Source organism: Fistularia commersonii, chromosome 8, assembly GCF_037954325.1.
Source record: "Fistularia commersonii isolate RoL2024-O1a breed Wild chromosome 8, RoL_Fcom_v1.0, whole genome shotgun sequence".
NCBI lineage: Eukaryota > Metazoa > Chordata > Actinopteri > Syngnathiformes > Fistulariidae > Fistularia > Fistularia commersonii.
This window is the reverse complement of record NC_141291.1, coordinates 14,729,836-14,748,531: the sequence shown is the minus strand read 5'-3', so window position 1 is coordinate 14,748,531 and position 18,696 is coordinate 14,729,836. Positions and strand designations below refer to the sequence as shown.

The 18,696-nt window shown below is 38.4% G+C and overlaps 1 protein-coding gene across 3 annotated transcripts in view; it reads left to right on the top strand.

The window, feature by feature from the left end:
• Positions 1–18,696, top strand: part of cntnap2a (contactin associated protein 2a) — a 325,051-nt gene that overhangs the window by 132,407 nt on the left and 173,948 nt on the right. For all 3 annotated transcript variants that reach the window (XM_086151351.1, XM_086151349.1, XM_086151350.1), the window contains one exon: positions 8,842–9,035. In XM_086151351.1, coding sequence (XP_086007477.1) covers positions 8,842–9,035 — 194 coding nt within the window. The remainder of the gene's footprint in view (positions 1–8,841; positions 9,036–18,696) is intronic.

The window sequence follows — 18,696 nt, the reverse complement described above, 5'->3', positions numbered from 1 at the left end:
GCTAAGGTTCTCTTTGGGAGTGACCAGGATGGATACGATCAGGAATGAGTCCATCAGAGGAACACCACATGTTAGATGTTTTGGAGAGAAGGTCAGAGAAACCAGACTGAGATGGTTCAGTCATGTACAGAGGAGGGATAGTGAATATTGGTAGACAGATGCTGGAATTGGAGCTGCCAGGCTGGAGGTCTAGAGGCAGACCAAAGAAGATTTAGGACGTAGTGAGAGAGGATATGAAGGTAGTTGGTGTGAGAGAGGAGGATACAGAGAATAGGGTTAGATGGAGAAGGTTGATTTGCTGTGGAAAAGAAAGGAAATGCCTTCAGTTCTAAAGTTGTGTCTGCGCTTTTCAGTGGCAGCTTTTGAAAGAACATTGATTGGAAAGTGTTTCGGGGCATCTTTCATCGGCTAAGTCAAATTTTTGTGATAATAAAATGTATACCCAGCATCTGATATTAGAATTTAAACTGTTTTGAAATGTCATGAGTAATGCTAATATCTTTGTGGGACTTTATCTCTGTAGACCCTTCAGTCTTTCACACCATAAAAAAATGAAACACAACAGCTAGTGAATACTCAAGTCATATAAATTCCAGAAATTGGACAGTTGCGATTTGCGATTCAAGATGGGATCAAAGCATCAGTTCTAATCAGTTCCCCCTTTTTTGTCTGACACCAAAGCTCAGTTGGCGTTTGGCCTCATTTTAAAAACCCATGACAACACGAACAAAGCTTATTAAAACGTACCAATCAATTATGTTATGACAGGAATGGTTTTGTCTGATCGGCAAGATTGAAAAGGTAAAGCCATTAAAATACTAAGCACAAAGCAGATTATGCAAATGAAGTCACATTGACTATATTGGCCCCATTTCAAACCAATTGGTAGATTTGCTTGTGTTTTTTCTCTGCGCTTACTTATTTTGTTAACAGTGGGATTTGAAAATGGGGTTAAGATATTAATGTTGTTTTTGATCTTAATTTTGTAAAGAGATCCCATTTGAGTCAATGGGATCACCCAGGTCAAATGCAAGTCGGCATAAAATCATATCAAGTCTTTCATTTGAAAATATATATAGTTGGAACAGATGTTACTTATTAATCATTCTGGCTGTCCTTGACTTCCAAAGGCATTCATATGTATTTTTCCACATCTGAGCCTTTTGAAATTATCACAAATTATCAATTTCTCTCAAGACATAATCAGGAAGCATTTCTTGTGTTTAGATATAGAAAACATGTTCCAATGTTTATCAACCCTTATCTTTGAGGCAATTAAACACTGTTCATAGTAATATAATATTGCAGAGATTGCGATGTAAACTGAGTTGTCATATGACACACAAACAGTATTGAATGCACTTCTCCTATCTATACATGTATAAACGCTGCTATTTCCAATCGCAGTATTAAATGTAATCATCTTTTATTTATCTATTTCTAATCCTTCATGTCCTTGTTTATTGATTAATAGGGACAAACCTGGATGTATTGATCATATCAACAGACAATTAAATGTGTGTGTGTGTGTGTGCGTGTGTGTGTGTGTGTGTGTGTGTGTGTGTTTGTTTGTACACACATGTATATGTATATGTGATATGTTTGTCTGTGTATGTATAAATATATATGTTACATGTATAACATACATGTTACATATATGTTATACATGTTTTTTTTGTAAGTCGCTTTGGATAAAAACGTCTGCGAAATGAATGACTAACTTTAATGTAATATATATAGAGATACACACACAATATAAATATATATGTGTGTGTGTGTGTGTGTCTGTTTATATGTGTGTGTATATATATGCATATATATATATATATATATGTGTGTGTGTATGTGTGTATATACATATAAATGTGTGTTTGTGTACATATACATGTGTTTATATATATGTGTGTTTATATATGTGTGTGTATATAAATATATAAATACCTGTGTGTGTGTGTATTTATATATGTATATATACATATTTATGTGTGTGTGTGTGTGTGTATGTATATGTTTGTTTTTATGCAAATATTATCATGTATCTAATTATGCTTCGAGAAAGGTGGTCAGGCAACTATGGCCCATGATGCAATGGATTTACAACACCCGATATGGTCACATGGGGCCAACATATCAAATGAATATGATGTCTGAATAATCTGATCTCTGTAGCACTATTGGTTGTGTTGTCCACTTCTAATCAGATTCTTATAATGGCCTGCATACCCCTGAAAGACTCCTATCTGTTAATTGCAAACTCTTTCTTACTTTCACCCATAAAGAAGCTGAAGGTTGGGTAACTGACCCATTAAAAGATGTAAGCAAACAGAGAAAAACAAGTAATCGGGCACTCGAGTATTATACTGACAGCACAGATGAGGAGGAAATGAAACTGATTGTTTCCAAAAGCCTCTACAGAACCACATCTTCCATCACACGTTCACTGTTTTCTTTGGTTGTAACACAGACATTACAGTGACTATTGTCATTATCATATAGATTCATCCTTTTTGCGACTGACGGTTGTTTTAGATCCGATTCAGGTGAAAAATTATGTATGCATATGAAGTCTGAAACATATATATGAAAATGTATGATTACAAGATTAGACCATATCATAAAACAGCAGGAAGAGGGATTGGTTGAGAATGTTCTGGTGGCAGAGACGAGTGTGTCATATATGAAGGAAATTGGTGTTTGATTTAAAAGATTTTATTTTTTCACAACAGAAAAATGAATGCTAGAAATGAGGCAAACTGTAATTCTGCATTTAAATAATGTTGTATTCCTCATCAAATATTGCAGGAGTCCTTAGTACACCCCAACCCCAGTACACTTCAAGACAAATGCACATGTCCTCGCTCAACTTTCAGTGAACTCACATTAAAATCCTGTAGCAGTTCTCCGTATATACTTCTGTTCAGTGCAAGTCTGTGATGGAGGAATGCTCAGTAATGGCTCCATATATTACTCTGCTCTGTCTCTGTCTCCTCCATTGTCCTGAACTCTACCTATAACTTTTCCAATCTTTGCTTTCTGTTCCATGTCATTTGAACCCACTGGCAGCCGAGTTGATGGTACCCCCTCACTACCGTTGAATGGGTTCATTTTATATATCCTACCCCAGAGTGCTCCACGCCCCCATTCTCCACCCCACACCCTGCTCTTTTCCTCCACCTCTTCTCACTTTTGGCCTCGTCTATCACCTCCTTTTCCATAACTACTTTGCTCTTTCTGTCTGTCTTTCTTTCATCTACTTGCTATCTCATCTGTGGTCTCTCCAGTACCGAAGCCATAAAATCCCCTTTGGTCACTCCATCTTTTGCCCTTGTCATCCATCTCTGTTCCCTTGCCTTATTTCCATTTTTTGCTTCCCTTCAGCCACCCATCCAAACCACCACCCACCTTCTATCCATATTTACCAACACTCTTTCCGCCGATCTTCTTTAAAACATCACACTCCCCTTAGTCACTACAGTTGCCTTCTTTATCTTTATTTTCTACTGTCTGTTTACTTATCACTTATACCCCACCCCTACCACAAGTTTTTCACCCTCATTCCTTGCTCCTTCCCCGCTCCAGCCCCCTTTGATAGTGTTTTATCGCCCCGGGGGAATGGCTTTGCTGCAGCGGGTTTTTGAGGTATTGACGTTTCTACTGATACAGGCCTGGTTATCTGTCAAGGCCGGGGCTGGAGTGTAATGGCTCTGTAATTGGATAAGATATAGGATTTTTGTCAAGGGGGAGATACATCACAAACCACCTCACTCTCTATTTTATCATATGACTATCATCTCTCATGCCTCTTCCACTATGCTTAATGCTCTTCTCCTGCTCTCTTGGACTTTTCTGATCTTTGTATCTCCTTTTTTTCTCACTCTGTCCCGCTTTCTCTGTTGGTTTTTAAATCAGTCACTCTCCGTCACTTGTGCTTTCAACCTGTCACTTTCTTATCTGTACGTGTCCTTTACAAAAAATCCATCACAGAGTATCAAAGACGACGGGCATGACATGGCCAGTTTGCAGTCCATCCACCACCCACTCTTACTGATAATCATTTCACAGTTGCAATTGTGTTCACCATCTTGGCATTTTGTGTTTATGTATCTGTGGGTGTGAGTGTGTGTGTGTGTGTGTGTGTGTGTGTGTGTGTGAGACACTGTGTGAAACAATGTTATGCTAATGTGTAACTGTGGCTCAGCTTACACAATCCCTTATGAATTTCACATCTTTGAAAGTTGTCGAACAGCATAGTAACCCACATACAAAACCACTACATTGCCAATGTTTTGCTCTAATTTAAAATGTCAGATAAAATGATGTCATTGCTTTCTTTCCATTTTTTTTTCTTTTTCCCATCTGCCCCCATTTACCTGGCTCTTCTGTTTCTACATTTAGCCTAAGGCTCATTTAACCTCTGATGTCCAGGGGAGGCTTAGTCCTGTGTCAGTTCAACACCTGGGGATGTGAAAGGTGAAAAGATTTTCTGAGGCACAAGGGTTTGTTTGGCAATGAAAGCACAGCCATGAGGTCTTTAACCAGCACAAGGAAGGTTACTGACACCGATTGAAGTCTACAAATAGATACAGTGATCTATCTGTAGGGGAAATCATTGGACTATAGCAAAGGAAATGTCTTATAAGCATTCAAAGACTGCAAATTTTCCTCTAAGGAAAATTTCACTTTAATATTTCAGTAGCACTCATCTGTGCACTCTTTCAACTCTTGAACTGTTACATTGTAAATTACCATACATTTTTGTTGTGTTCAACAGGTGAGAAGAGAGACACATAAGCTCACAAAAAAAATCATCCCAGTGTTCTGTCTCCTAATCAAGTGCACTATGAATGTGTGAAATGTAGCACTAATTGTGTAAGAAAGGGGAAATAAAGGGAGCAAAAGTATGAAGTATGAAGACAAATGTGTTGGGGATGACAGGCTTTTAAGCAGTGCTTTTTTAAAAAATAGCACTCAAAAGGTGCCATGGAATGACAGACAGTTTAATCTATAAAATAGCTTACAATGCAACTAAGCAGATGTTTGTAATAATTGCTACATCATGTAATTCCTGGTTATAAAACAGAGTAGCTGCATCAAATGGTGTTTTCTTTTTCCTAATAGGCTTTAATCAGTCATCTTTGTGCTGATTCATCATTAAAGTGCATTGCTTTTCTTTATAATCATAATAATTGATTCACTCAAAATTAGCCAGTCCCTCATTCTTAGATCCATGATCTCAAAGTGTTAGCTACTGTTTTTTGATAACAGTTATCTTGCAACAAACAGTTTTTTTCCTCAGTTATCTTGGAAAAAAGAATAACATCTGTATACCGCGTGCAGTACAATGTACAGTAATTCCTATATACGATCATGCAAGGCCCTTATTCACTCAGTTTCTTTTTGACCTAATATTAACATATACATTTTCACCCCCAAAAAAATCTGCTTGTAAACTATGTCAACATACCCCAAACCTTCCCATGACAGCACTGTTAAAAACATATTTTTTCTTCTTTATGCACAGTATTGTACCAATGAGGCCTTCTTACTAGTACTTGCAGCTGTGCAACCATGCTGACTGCATTCGGGGCTGTAACAGCAAGAAGAACCCAGAAATAAATTGCAAACAAACATTCACCATCAGATCCATCTCAAGGAGGGCCTGACACTGAAAACAAACGTCAGTTTACAGAAAAGGAGACAAGGCGCCTTGTGATCAACCAGCTGATCCGTTGACAGAGGGATGGGGTCAGTCACCTTTAATTGGCGGGTTTATCTGCATGTCGTGCTGCAGGAGCCCCATTGCACAAAAAACGGTCACGTTCAACAGTATTACCCCCACAACCTTTGCGGGCTACACGGCGTTGCCCTTGGGTACAGATGGCCATCATATTCATTGTTTGTTAATATAAGCATGGTTCCAGCAACACACAGATGTAGTTTTCCAGAGATAAATCATATTATTAGAAGAATTAATCATACTAAGACAGTCCCAGGTCCCATTACTTTCGTGAAAATGGCATAATATTGTAGCAAGTCACAAATGTTGGGGTTTATGTTTATGCTTGTTTTCTGTGTGATTTCAGGGTTGCTGGGAATTTTGTGGGTGTGTTTTGGGGTGCAATGAATTCTTGGGGTTTTTACCTGGAATTGGGCGGGAACAGTCAGTTGTATTGCAGGCTTGTGTGGTGTGGATGTGGCCAACAACAGCTATTACTCATTAAACAGATGTTTTACCATCGCATGGGTGTTTCCCTGACTAGAAAGCTACAGTATGTATACACCTGCCATTACACTTTCCAGCCTTTAGTATGGCTTTCATCATCTATCATTCATGGTTATATTTCACAGAACAAGAGTAAGTCTTGTGGAACATCAATAGAAACCTGGCTCTTATCCTATATTTAAAACCGTTAATAAAATGTTAACTTCACCAAGGCCATAGGTCTATGTCTTGAAGAGTGTCTGACCATTAATAACAGGGCAGACCATAACCCTGTAACTACACATTCTCTTTGTAAAATGTCATTACGATGGTACCATGCTGATTCTCCTCCTGTCTGGCAGAGTTGCCCTGTCATTAAAAAGGATAACTGTTTTTGAGTAACAGACTGGATGTAATTCACAAATGAGATTCCTTATTTGTCAGAAAAGAAAGACGGTATGTACTGTTTTACTTACAAAACAAATAATGCTGAATCATAACAAGGGGATGATCAGCTGCACTTTGAGTGGAAAGGTTTGTAACACTTAAAAGTCTCACCTTCACATTTTTCAAGTATCTAATGAAATGTTTGTTGTTATGCGATTATGGAAAACGGGCATAGAAACCACTCCACAACCCAAAAGCGGAAGAAAAGCTTAGTCTTACAGCTTCTCATTTGTGCAAGTTTTATATTTATTCCATTGCTGAGCTTCATCATAGCATCAATCATTTTTACTCATCGTTTTTCTGTGACTGAAGATAATTCACCTTGTGCCAGGGATACCATACATTGCACAAGCAGATACGGCATGATAATAGTCTTTGTCAAATCTTGTCATGGCAACTGGACTTGACTTTTCTCTCAAATGAGAGGCTTCTTCCATTCTAAAAGACATTGGGGTTGATTCTGGTACATAATGTCCAGGATTGGGTGTTGGTCCAAATGAGATGACTTGCTATGTTGTTTGGCAAAAATTGGGTTGAACAGGAATGTTGTACTAACATAGACTTTTTGTACGTCCCTTGGGGAAAGATAGGACATAATTCCAGGGGCCCATCCGAGTTAGAATCTGAATAGTTAATTGAGTAAAATAAGCGCCACGTGTCATGCAGCTTCTGTGGTTGCCGAGGAAAAAACTTTGATTTGGGATGAGTTTGTGGAGACGATGGAGAATGATTTCCAGTGGGCGTCGAGGAGATTCCGGTCCACCATCCGGTCCACCATCCGTTGAGGTCAGCAGTGGGGCACTGCTGACCTCAACTCTAGATATTGTAGATCGGTGGCCAGAGTACTTTCCAGACCTCCTCAACCCCGTTGAAACGCCTTGAAGCAGAGCCAGGGGACTCTGGAGCGGATCCACCTCTTTCCAGGGCTGAAGTTCCTGAAGCAGTCAAAAAGCTCTTCAATGCAGCCAGGATGACCATCGCCACCTCCAAATCAAAGACCACGATGCTCAACCGGAAATTGGTTGAATGGCCACTCCAGGTCAGGGAAGAGGTGGAGGACTTTGAGTATCTCGGGGTCTTGTGGTGAAGAGGGAGCTGACCCAAATGACAAAGCTCTCAATTTACCGGTCAATCTACGTTACCAGCCTCACCTATGGTCACGAGCTGTGGGAAGCGACAGAAAGAACAAGACTGTGGATACAAGTGGCCAAAATGAGTATCCTCCGCAGGGTGGCCAGACTCTCCCATAGAGATAGGGTGAGAAGTTCAGTCATCCAGGAGGAGCTCAGAGTAGAGCCACTGCTCCTCCACATAGAGAAGAGCCAGATGAGGTGGCTCAGGCATCTGGTCAGGATGCCTCCTAGACGCCTCACGGGGGGGGTTCCAAGCATGTCTATCTGGGGGAGACCATGGGGAAGACCCAGGACACGCTGCAGAGACTATGTCTCCATGATGGCCTGGGAACACCCTGGGGTCCCCCCCAGGGGCATGACCATGTGGCGGGGGAGAGGGAGGTCTGGGCCTCACTGCTCCGGCTGCTGCCCCCGCAACCCAACTCCGGATAAGCAGGGGATGAAGGGGATGGATGTATGGAAGACATAATTGGCCAGAGGCTCAGGGGGTTGATGCCCCGGCCTGTGGATCTCTCTGAATGGTTTACAGTGTTGAGATGGTTCTGGTGTGTGTGTGTGTGTGTGTGTGTGTGTGTGTGTGTGTGTGTGTGTGTGTGTGTGTGTGTGTGTGTGTGTGTGTGTGTTGATCAACACAAAAGATATGACAACTATTGAGGATGATATTTCAGCCCTAAATAGAACGCAGATCGATAACTAACTTTATTAAACACAGAGGGGTAATTAATTAGTTGTAGCAGCCAGGTACATTTGCTACAATATCAAGATTAATATAGCATTTAATACAAACAACAAAATGAAATCAAAATGGGAATAAGACACGTGCATGTAATTTGGACAGACAGCAAAATTGAGAGTAATTTTGTTATTTTTGAAGGTGCAACATTGATTGTAAAAACAGCAATATAACTGATTAATTCTGAGCCACCCAAGACATAAATACAGTTAATTGATCATTTCCATCCAGTGGAGGGGTAGAGCCTTGTGCTGAATGACATTGATATTTTTACATCATTTTGAAAAGAGATCCTTTCATGTATTCAATTATTTTCTGTTTTCTAGGTGCCGGTGGATGGTCTCCTTTAGACAGTGACCATTACCAGTGGCTGCAGGTGGACTTTGGTTCCAGGAAGCAGGTGAGCGCCATAGCAACGCAGGGTCGCTATAGCAGCTCGGACTGGACAACGCGATATCGTATGCTCTACAGCGACACGGGAAGGAACTGGAAACCGTATCATCAGGATGGCAACATCTGGGTAAGCGTGCAGAAGTGTGTGTTGCCATAGCAACAACACACACTGTGTTCAGACCAGTAAAAGGAAACAAGGCATAATTAATGTAATGTTTTTTTCATCACCAAAGCCAATTTTCTCACTATCTCTATATCTTAAAACTCTCAAATGTCAAGAATATTCATCTGAACATGAGCCTGAAATCAACATATTGATATTACATATTACAGCAAATTCGGCATATCACTGCAGTGATAAACAGCTGTTCAGTTCGAGGATGAAGCACGTTGTAGTGAAGTTGTGGGGTAGAATGGCTTTTCCATGATTCATACCTGTTTACATTTAAGGTCTGGAAAGTGGGTGGAGTTTTGGTATGATGTTGTTAACGTAGGACGCATGACATGACTCATACACCATACTTTGGAGATTGTGCTCTGGTTCCCATCCACCCAAAAATATGTGAGCTGTTTTCTTTACATACTTTTCTGTGTCATCGGCATGTCTTTTGTGAATTGAATTCAGCAAGGAAGTTTTATTTCAGGTGAGTCACATGAAGAACCCCTCAAGGTGCTCATTTCCTCTTATTTTGAGTCTCCTGGAGAAATCTCTTTTGTGAGTTTGAGTGATAACACTAACATAAGATGAGGACACAGGCTGGTAAAAGCCATTTAATTTTCATTTCATCTGAACTTCACATTGCTTTCACGCATGCAACTGATTTAAGCACTGCAATGCAATCTTACCTTTGGAGGTGAGGGTTCCCATACTTAGTTGCTGTGAGTTTTCAAACATACTAATATGTGCATTGTATTATTTGTTATATTGTGGCTGTGTGTGTATTAAGCTCAGCAGTCTCTTAATTATTTCCTCTTGGATGGTTTAATAAGTGTTGTAGTGAGAAATCAGATATAATGGTATATAGTAAGTTGATTTATATATCTTAGGTACATAATATATCACAGGGAGATTATTATCTATTTATGAGGGGCTTTACTCTGCCATGGACCTATACTAACTGGCTTCACAGATATGTGCAAATACTCTGCAATGTATTTATTAATCTTGAGTTTTTGTAACTGAAATCATTTTTTTCCTTGTTTGTTTGCATGACATATATTTTTCTTTCTTTCAGTTTTCATATATCGCCGGATTACCTTAAAATGTTGAACATATGAACAAATATTGAGCCAGTAAGTTTTATTTGAGCACACATCATCAATAACCCCCACGGAGTAATGAGCAAGTAAAAGAATCATTTTCTTTTTCTTGTGCCTCTTGTCACGCGAGACCCTGAGTTAGCATATTATTGGAAACATATAAATCCAGAGATAACCACATATTGCAATCAATTTGGAGATGCTCCTCTAAAAATATAAGATGTTTTTTTTCTGTGTGTCAGTTCTTCATGCAATACAAATTGTCTTCTTAAAGTTGTTGTGTTTTTTCAGACACTCATCAAAAAGCAAGGGCCAATTTACTCCCCTCCATTTTCATGGACATAATGGAATAATAATTTAAATTGGTAAATTACAAATGAAATAATAATAAGAAATTCACAGTCATACCCAGCTAATTCTGCTCTGCTGTCACAGAACATTCAACTACTATGGCTATCACCAGCCCGTGATATTCATTTTATGACTGACACTTGACTGTCAAGATAGTATTTGAGGGAGCGAACATTCATTTTTCCTGATTCGCCATTTTCTGTCATTATTTGTAAGCTTAACTAGGAAAGGCAGATAAATAGAGAGATAATGTAATGCAATTTTTGATTTCAAGGAAAGGGGCAGAAAACATGGAGGTGAAATCACAGGTGGAGAATGGAAATAGGGTTGTCTTCGAAGAATGGAATGACAGGACCTGCCATGAAATTGCAACATGACAGAGATCATTTAAGATATATGTAGCTCCAGTGATAAGAAAAAAAGATAATTAAAAAAAGCGTTCAGAGGATCAAAATTACCTCTTTTATCTCCCATCCTTGAGCAAGATTCTGAGGTGATGGTCTTTCCTGAGCAATTTATAAATGATTGTGAATGGTTTTACAATGATTTCAGCCCACAAATGGAAGATATCCAGAGCGGAAGTTGACACAAGCTGGCCCTGACCCAAGGGTTGTCTCAGGACAATGGACAGCTGTCTTCCCAGAACCATTGGTGGCCATTCATCTGAAACAATAATTGCAGGTGTGCGAGTGTGTGTGTGTGTGTGTGTGTGTGTGTGTGTGTGTGTGTGTGTGTGTGTGTGTGTGTGTGTGTGTGTGTGTGTGTGTGTGTGTGTGTGTGTGAGGGAGAGAGAGAGAGAGAGAGAGAGATTTTACTGTTTAATAAAGCAGTATGAACCCACATACGTACTCACACACATCCATACACATGCATATATACATGTATATACATATATACAGATACACATGTATATATGTATACACAAAGTCCACTCCCACATGAAACCAGACATTGGACTCCTACACTCCCTTACTGAGAGGGCATGCTTAGCACAAGAATATTGACAATTGTGTCACTGTTGTTTAATTTGTTTATTGCTGATAATTGATTAAGAAAGGAAAAAAATCTGAATTTGGTTTCAAGAAAAAATACGTTTAACTGTTTTCCCAATGGTTACTACAGTGGAGTCACAATGACAGTGATTAATTGTTGTGGTTATAAAAATTATATAAAATATTATGTAAAAATCTAATTACTTTACACCAAGACAATACAGAACAGGTTCATATTCTATCAGGAATTAATTTGTTATGCAACTGATTGGGAAACTGAATGTGGCTGTAGGGAGGGAAATAATTAATTTACGCATTGATGATGCATGACTAGATTTTTATTTGATAATAGTTTGTATTAGTTTATATTCATCAAAAAAATCACCAAAAATGTAATGTGCAGATAGATATAGATAATGAACATTTAAGAAGACCAAAGCAATAAACATATTTTTCAATAGCTGCTACTACTTCTACTTCTGAGATAGAGAATAAGAGGAAGAGTACCAATAACAATAACAAGACACACAGAATCAAGAAGAATGATTACACAATTCTCGAAACCCTACAGAAATCTTCTTGTAAAATCTTGATTGTATGCTTTTGTATTATATCTAGTAGAAAATATTCTTATGAAAAGTGGCCTGACAGAAGGCAACAACCAAAAACATCATTTGAATACCTTGATAGGTTTCAATCTTTGGTCTTGATTTCACAGCATAATTATTCAAACTGAATCCACTTCTGAGTTTAAACAATCAAAAAAAACCTGCTGTAATGCAAAGTCTTAGAGGAGGCAGAATGGTTTAACATTTACAAAAAAAACTGCGACGGTGTCAGTTGACAGTAATGTATGTATCCAATAAACCAGTATAGCCAAGGCCACAATTTTTAAGCTGATACTAGATCATACACAGGCAACATTAATAATCTTTCCACACCATACTATGAAAAATAGTCATATATGTATGTTTTGTACTTTCATGAATATGTTAAAAGTTCTTGTCTTTCTACTTGTAAAATTGCTAGCTTTTGACTAGTAAATTGTCATTAATAAAATGGATCATTCAGAGGACCTAAAATAAAGTTTCAAGCATATGTGCTTGAAAAAAAAACACTTATCATTTTGCCATCTGGCGTGTGACTCTCTTTGGCTGGTATTTTGAAGAAACAAGGACAGAAGGCAAGTAAATAATAGTTACCCAGAAACCCCAATACACATTCTATCCGGTGACCTGCATAGAATCTTCTTTACAGTTAATGTGTGAGAACAAGTGGATATTGTCACATTGGGCTGCCAAATAGCTCTAAGTCTCTAAGCAAGTGAAGTCTTAACATTTGAGGCATTTGGTATTGTCTCAGTAGTTGGCCCAAAGTTAGGTTAAAATCCCGACCTGATGTTTTAGCCCAAATTTAAAGTCTGCCTAAATCCAACATCTCTCTGCTTTTAAACAGCCAGTGGCAGCTTTGAAAGAAATTAAGCAATTTTCAAGAGGCATAGAGCAGGTCCACTGACTGCTCACAACAATATAATTGCTAAGTCTAAAGCATGAACTGGGAATTGGTTTACACATCAGGTGTTGGGAGCTGCATTTGAATTTTCCAATGTCCTTCCAATTTGGCATATGAATGATCCAGAATCGAAAATTGGTTCGGAACAGTCTTAAGTTTAGGTGTAATTTACTTGTTTTACGTGTTTGGATACAGTACTGCAGGAACTCTCTTCAGAGTGGTGGATTTGAAGAACATGGTTTTGTTAGTCTGTGTTTTAACATTTTTTCCTGTTTCAGTTTTGTAAAATTTCCATTCCTTGTTTCTGCTGTGCATGTGATTGCCTGCCCTGCCATAAAGTCTCAAAAATTTAACCTTTTACGTCCCCAGCCCAGCATATTTACTCTCCTCCTTCTCTGGGCCAGTACAAGTTTGTCTCGCCTATTCCCTCTGTGCCTGCCTACTCTGTTTGAGGCAAGTAAGCCCAGGCCTAATCAAAGTAATTGTTTTCGAGCCATGTATTTGGTTGTATTCTTTGCTGGACAACAGCAGATACAGTGGATTTCAAATCAGGAACATAATCATGTAGGGAGGGCGTGAAATAGAGGAAAGAAAGTTATTTACCAGCATGAGCACTAAGGTGTGTTTTGCCTGTGATTTTTTTTTTTTTTTTTCTCCTTTAGGTGTAACTTTGGCTATTTTCCTATGAATCAGATCACAAAATGAAGCAAAAGGCATTGGCAGTTATCTGCAACCATGTTCAACATATCCAGTTGGTTGTGTTTTGCATGTTGTTTTTTTTTTTAAAAGAAAACTGGCATGACCAGCCCAAACAACAGGGTTGCGTGATTAGAGCAATTTGATTATTCAAACCAGGGTTTTTCCTACATACAGTAGAGGACAGTGCACTAACAAAACAAGTTACGCTCAAGAAATTCCAGGTATTCCGACATAATTTTGTTACCCATCAAACAGTAGCATATTTTACAGTTTTGTCCTTATTTTACTCCCAAGCTCGATCATAACTTGTTTAGAGGCAGACTAAGTATATTCCAGTGGTTATAAAGGTCATAGATCCCGCTAAAGCCAGAAATAAAGCAGAATTCTCTTTATAGTCAATTAGATTTATTATGATCCTGACGCATAAATCAATCTCTGCTATTATTGTGCAGCAGTACCACTTCTGTAGGATTTATAAAACAAGTTGTTGTAGGGCTTCACGAAAAAGAGTGCATGGACAATGGGGTATCACTCCTCTCCCCCAACAGTGGCGTCATAGGATTTGCTTCACTTCCGGTACTGAAGGCTGTATATAACTGGAACCTAATGCTTGTGAAATTTAAGTTTGCAACCTTGTGTGTATGCACAGCTGTACTATATGCTTCTGTGAGTTTGTGAATGAAAAGGTGTTCTTGAGGGGGCAGTGTTGCTAGACTGTGCTTCATCAGCTAAATGAATGGTGAAGCCCGAGTGTCTCAGTGGTGAGAACTAATTCAGTCTTAGAGGCTGTGGCGCATGTACTGATAAATCATGCACCTGTATTTATGGACCAATGGACTTTGTTACTGCCTGCTCTCCTCAATATGTCACTGAGATATATATTTCACAATTTGTTTTCTGGATGTTGCTGAGTCTGAGTCTCCTAATCTGTCTTCTCTCTCAAACTTTAATTTTAGGAACAAAATAAGTGAATAATCATCAATTTGGTTCTATCAATTTAAAGAAATATATTTATTTTGATTTATATATATGTATATGTACATTCATGTGTGTGTGTGTGTGTGTGTGTGTGTGTGTGTATATTTATATATATACATATGTGCGTGAGTGTGTGTGTGTATATATAGATAGATATATATATATATATGCACGGTGGCACAGTGGGGGGACTAGGGGACATTTCTGTTTGGAGTTTGCATGTTCTCCCCGCGTCTGTGTGGGTTTCCTCCAGGTTCTCTGGATTCCTCCCGCAGTCCATAAACATGCAGGTTAATTGGAAAAAATTGGGAAAATTGAGTTACTGAGTGAATGGTTGTTTTTTTATATATGTGGCTCTGGGTGTACCCTTCCTGTTGCAAGATGACAGCTAGGATAGGCTCCAGCATCCCCCGCGACTCTGAGCACAGGATAAACATACATATATATATATACATATACATATACATACACATATATATATTAGCGGACCTATATATATTGTAGCGAGCTGGGGTTCAGCAAAGTAACAATCAGAGTCAAGGATAAATTGCTCTTTAGAAGATGGCTTTAATTCAACAGACCATGAACAGTGGAAACCCAGGGGGTGTCTCTCTCAGCGCTAACAGTTAGCCTGAGGATGCACTCCCCCGTTTGGTAACTAACAGCGCAGGTTAGTGTCACACATTGAACACAACATTTTTTAATCATTCTACCATGGAGTTCCTTAAGGCCTCGCACCGCTATTTATAATAAGCATAAAACAATAATATATAAGCTTGTTGAAAATCATAAATAAATTTGTGTGCTGAATTACAACTGCCTACCAGACCACCAGGACACATCAACCAACATGAAAATAAAATTCACATATGTCATCAAACCCCGAATATGATTATTTACTCACATCAAGCACATAAGACTCTGACTTGTTAAGAGGTTTGAGTGTAAAACATGTCTCATAGAGTTGAACTTCAGAGATTCAATCTCAGACTAGGGGTTATTTTAATACTGATACTGTTCTCTGTTATTACATTCTACAATGGACTTCTATTCACAAACTTCAGCTGTCCATCTTAGGTGATCTTGGTTTTGAAGGACGCTTGAGTGTCCTTGACGTTACTTCCCCCACTACGCAATCAAGTATTTAGTATTATAAGTATTATGATCAAGTACGCTACCTACTTATTACAATGCTGTTCACTGTGAATAAGCCATAACGGTTTCGAAGTCTCCTTTCAGCTAAAACAGTCAATCATCATTTTGAACCAATTTACTGAGTTTTAAAATAATCTTTCAGAGAGCAATTTAATCGCTCTCCTTCCATCTTTTTTTAGTATTGGTAGGTCTGAGATAAATCTCAGCTAGCATTGGGCAAGAAGGAGGGTAAACTGCAGACCGGTTGACAGTCAATTAAAGGAGCATATATAGAAACACTGAAACAGTCACTCACACATTCACATTCCTTATGTTGAAATCATTTCAACCAGCCTGACATTTTGCTCTATTGTGAAGATGAAGACATTTATAACATCAGTCCTTATGAAGTGTCACATCAATAACAGTGAAACGAAAAATGGCCCGTTATTTTTGTTGTAATTCTGCTGATGTTGGATGGACAGGAAAATCAAACAGAAAACATAGCATTCTTAGCTGCAGGCGATAATAAAAAAGCCATTGTTATTTTGTCATTTAGCACCTGTTGGCTGCCTGATTATTGATTTTGTTCTTGGAGTGTCACTTTCAAAATGAAAACATAATACAATGGTTAATACAGTCAAAAGAACAATGATGCACCCAAGCCAATGTTTCCAAAGATGCCAGATAATAATTGAAGTCGATTTTGTCAAAACAGGACCTGGTGGCACAGTGATGACACTGATGGGATGGGACTCATTGGAGATCTCCCGGTGTTTTTGGTATTCTTTGTACTCATTGGACATTGCTTGATGATCTAATAGGTGATCTAAAAGGTTTGAACATTAAGCTTGACGTCAGTATTTATTGATGTCTTATCACAGACAAGCACATTAATAGGTTAGTAAGGTGAATATTCATATATATATATATATATATATATATATATATATAGGTGTGTGTGTGTGTATTTGTCTGTTTATGTTTTTTCCTTAATAAGGATAAGGGGATTCATGCAATCATAAATAGGGTTTTTTATGACTTTTCATCATGTACTGTTTCATGTACAGGTATAGTTTTTGTCTGATATTTGAATTTGTATCTTGTTCCTCTGCAGTGAATATCTAGAACCTGAGTCTCTTTAATGTCACTTCAAGCAAGACAAAAGCTCTTGGGATATTTAAAGTTACTTTCAGCCACTTTCAGCAAGGATCATGCAAAGAGAACACTTCCCAGTAGATCATGATGATGATCATGGACATCGTGTGGTAGAGCTGTGACATTTGAATAATTCTGTTTTGAACATGAATATTCCAGGCATATAGCCAGATGTGGCATTTTTGTAAAGTAAATGAGTGCCGATCTATAGACTTCTGGGTCTCAGATGAATTGCTAATACTTAGTCATGGGTCACAAATGATCTCCTCATAAACACATAGAATTGACTTTTTCCACTGGAGTCTTAGGGCTATAGGTGATAATGGCTGATGCCTCTTTCAGACTCTTGATAAATAGACCAAGCCTCCAAATGGTACTCATGGGTTTTAAAACTAATGTCTAAGCACTGAAGCGTGCAGTTATTGCACAAAAACAGGAGGCGTGAACTGTGAATGAGTGAATACATGCTGACCTCCTCAAGCAGTATAATGAGTCCAACATGTTTAGAGGCTGAGAAAAAAAACCACACACACACAAACATGCAGTGCATTTTGTGAGCTTTCTATTGAAGCCATGTAATAAGAAAATTCTCTCCATCAGTGCTGGTCTCAGGTGAACATAATGGAGATATGTTGCCAAATTGTCAATGCCTGAGGATAGGCATTTAAAACTACTGTTTTCCTCTGTGTCGGAGGACCTCGGCTAGTCTGACACTGCATAATCACATACCTTACAGGGCATATGTTGCAAACTTAACATTTCATATATTATGCAGTTAAAACCAGATGTATTTGGATTTTATGATGCAATTTATTCCTTTGATAATGATATTGTGTTTAATGATGTGTCATTAGTATGAAGACTGTACCTGATTTTACTGTAACATGATGTAATATGTGTGTATTTTGGCACTTGAGTGGGTGAAAGTAGTTAATTAGATACTACAACAGAGGAGAGCTCCTGCACACAGTTTTTACTGATACAGCATGATCCTATAATGCACTGACAATGAATTGGCTTAAATGGACAAAAAATTCAATAGATACACCTATTCATAAAAATACTATTTGAGTGGTTTTCATACATAGGGAGGATAGAGAGCGAGACTGGGATATGGGGTAATTGGATGTTATATAAGTGTTTGAATGCTGGAAGACAACAAAGAATGGTAGTTTAAATTTAAAAAAAAATAGGAGTAAATAGGAGTAGTACATTAAATGAATTTTGACTAAGAGATTTGTTCAGAGTGTCTGTTGTTAGTTTTGATTGTTTTAGTCTACATGTATGTCCATTCTCAACTGCTATGGGAAGGTGTAAAGTTACTTGGTCGCTTACAGCAAATGAGTCGGGTCGCACAGAGTAATCATGAAAACAGAATGGATAGACTGATGGTGAGGCAAATCAGTCAAACAATAACAAGAAAAGCAAAAACAGAAGAGAGCCCTTGAACACAACACAGAGCAGGTTCCTCATTCGTCCTGTCTAGAGCTGCAGACCCACATCAAAAATCCATTTCATTTCTGCCTGAAGCAGAACTTGGCCTCAACCCCTATTGGGAGACTTGATTGACTGTGTAGCCTAGAATTTTAATTTTGTCGACAAATGTTGCAAAGTGGTTAGCCAGAGGAGATGAAGAATCTCTCCCATTGAGACTTTGCATTTACTAAGGCCTGTTTGCTGTCTTTTACTGACATGTAGTTGTAG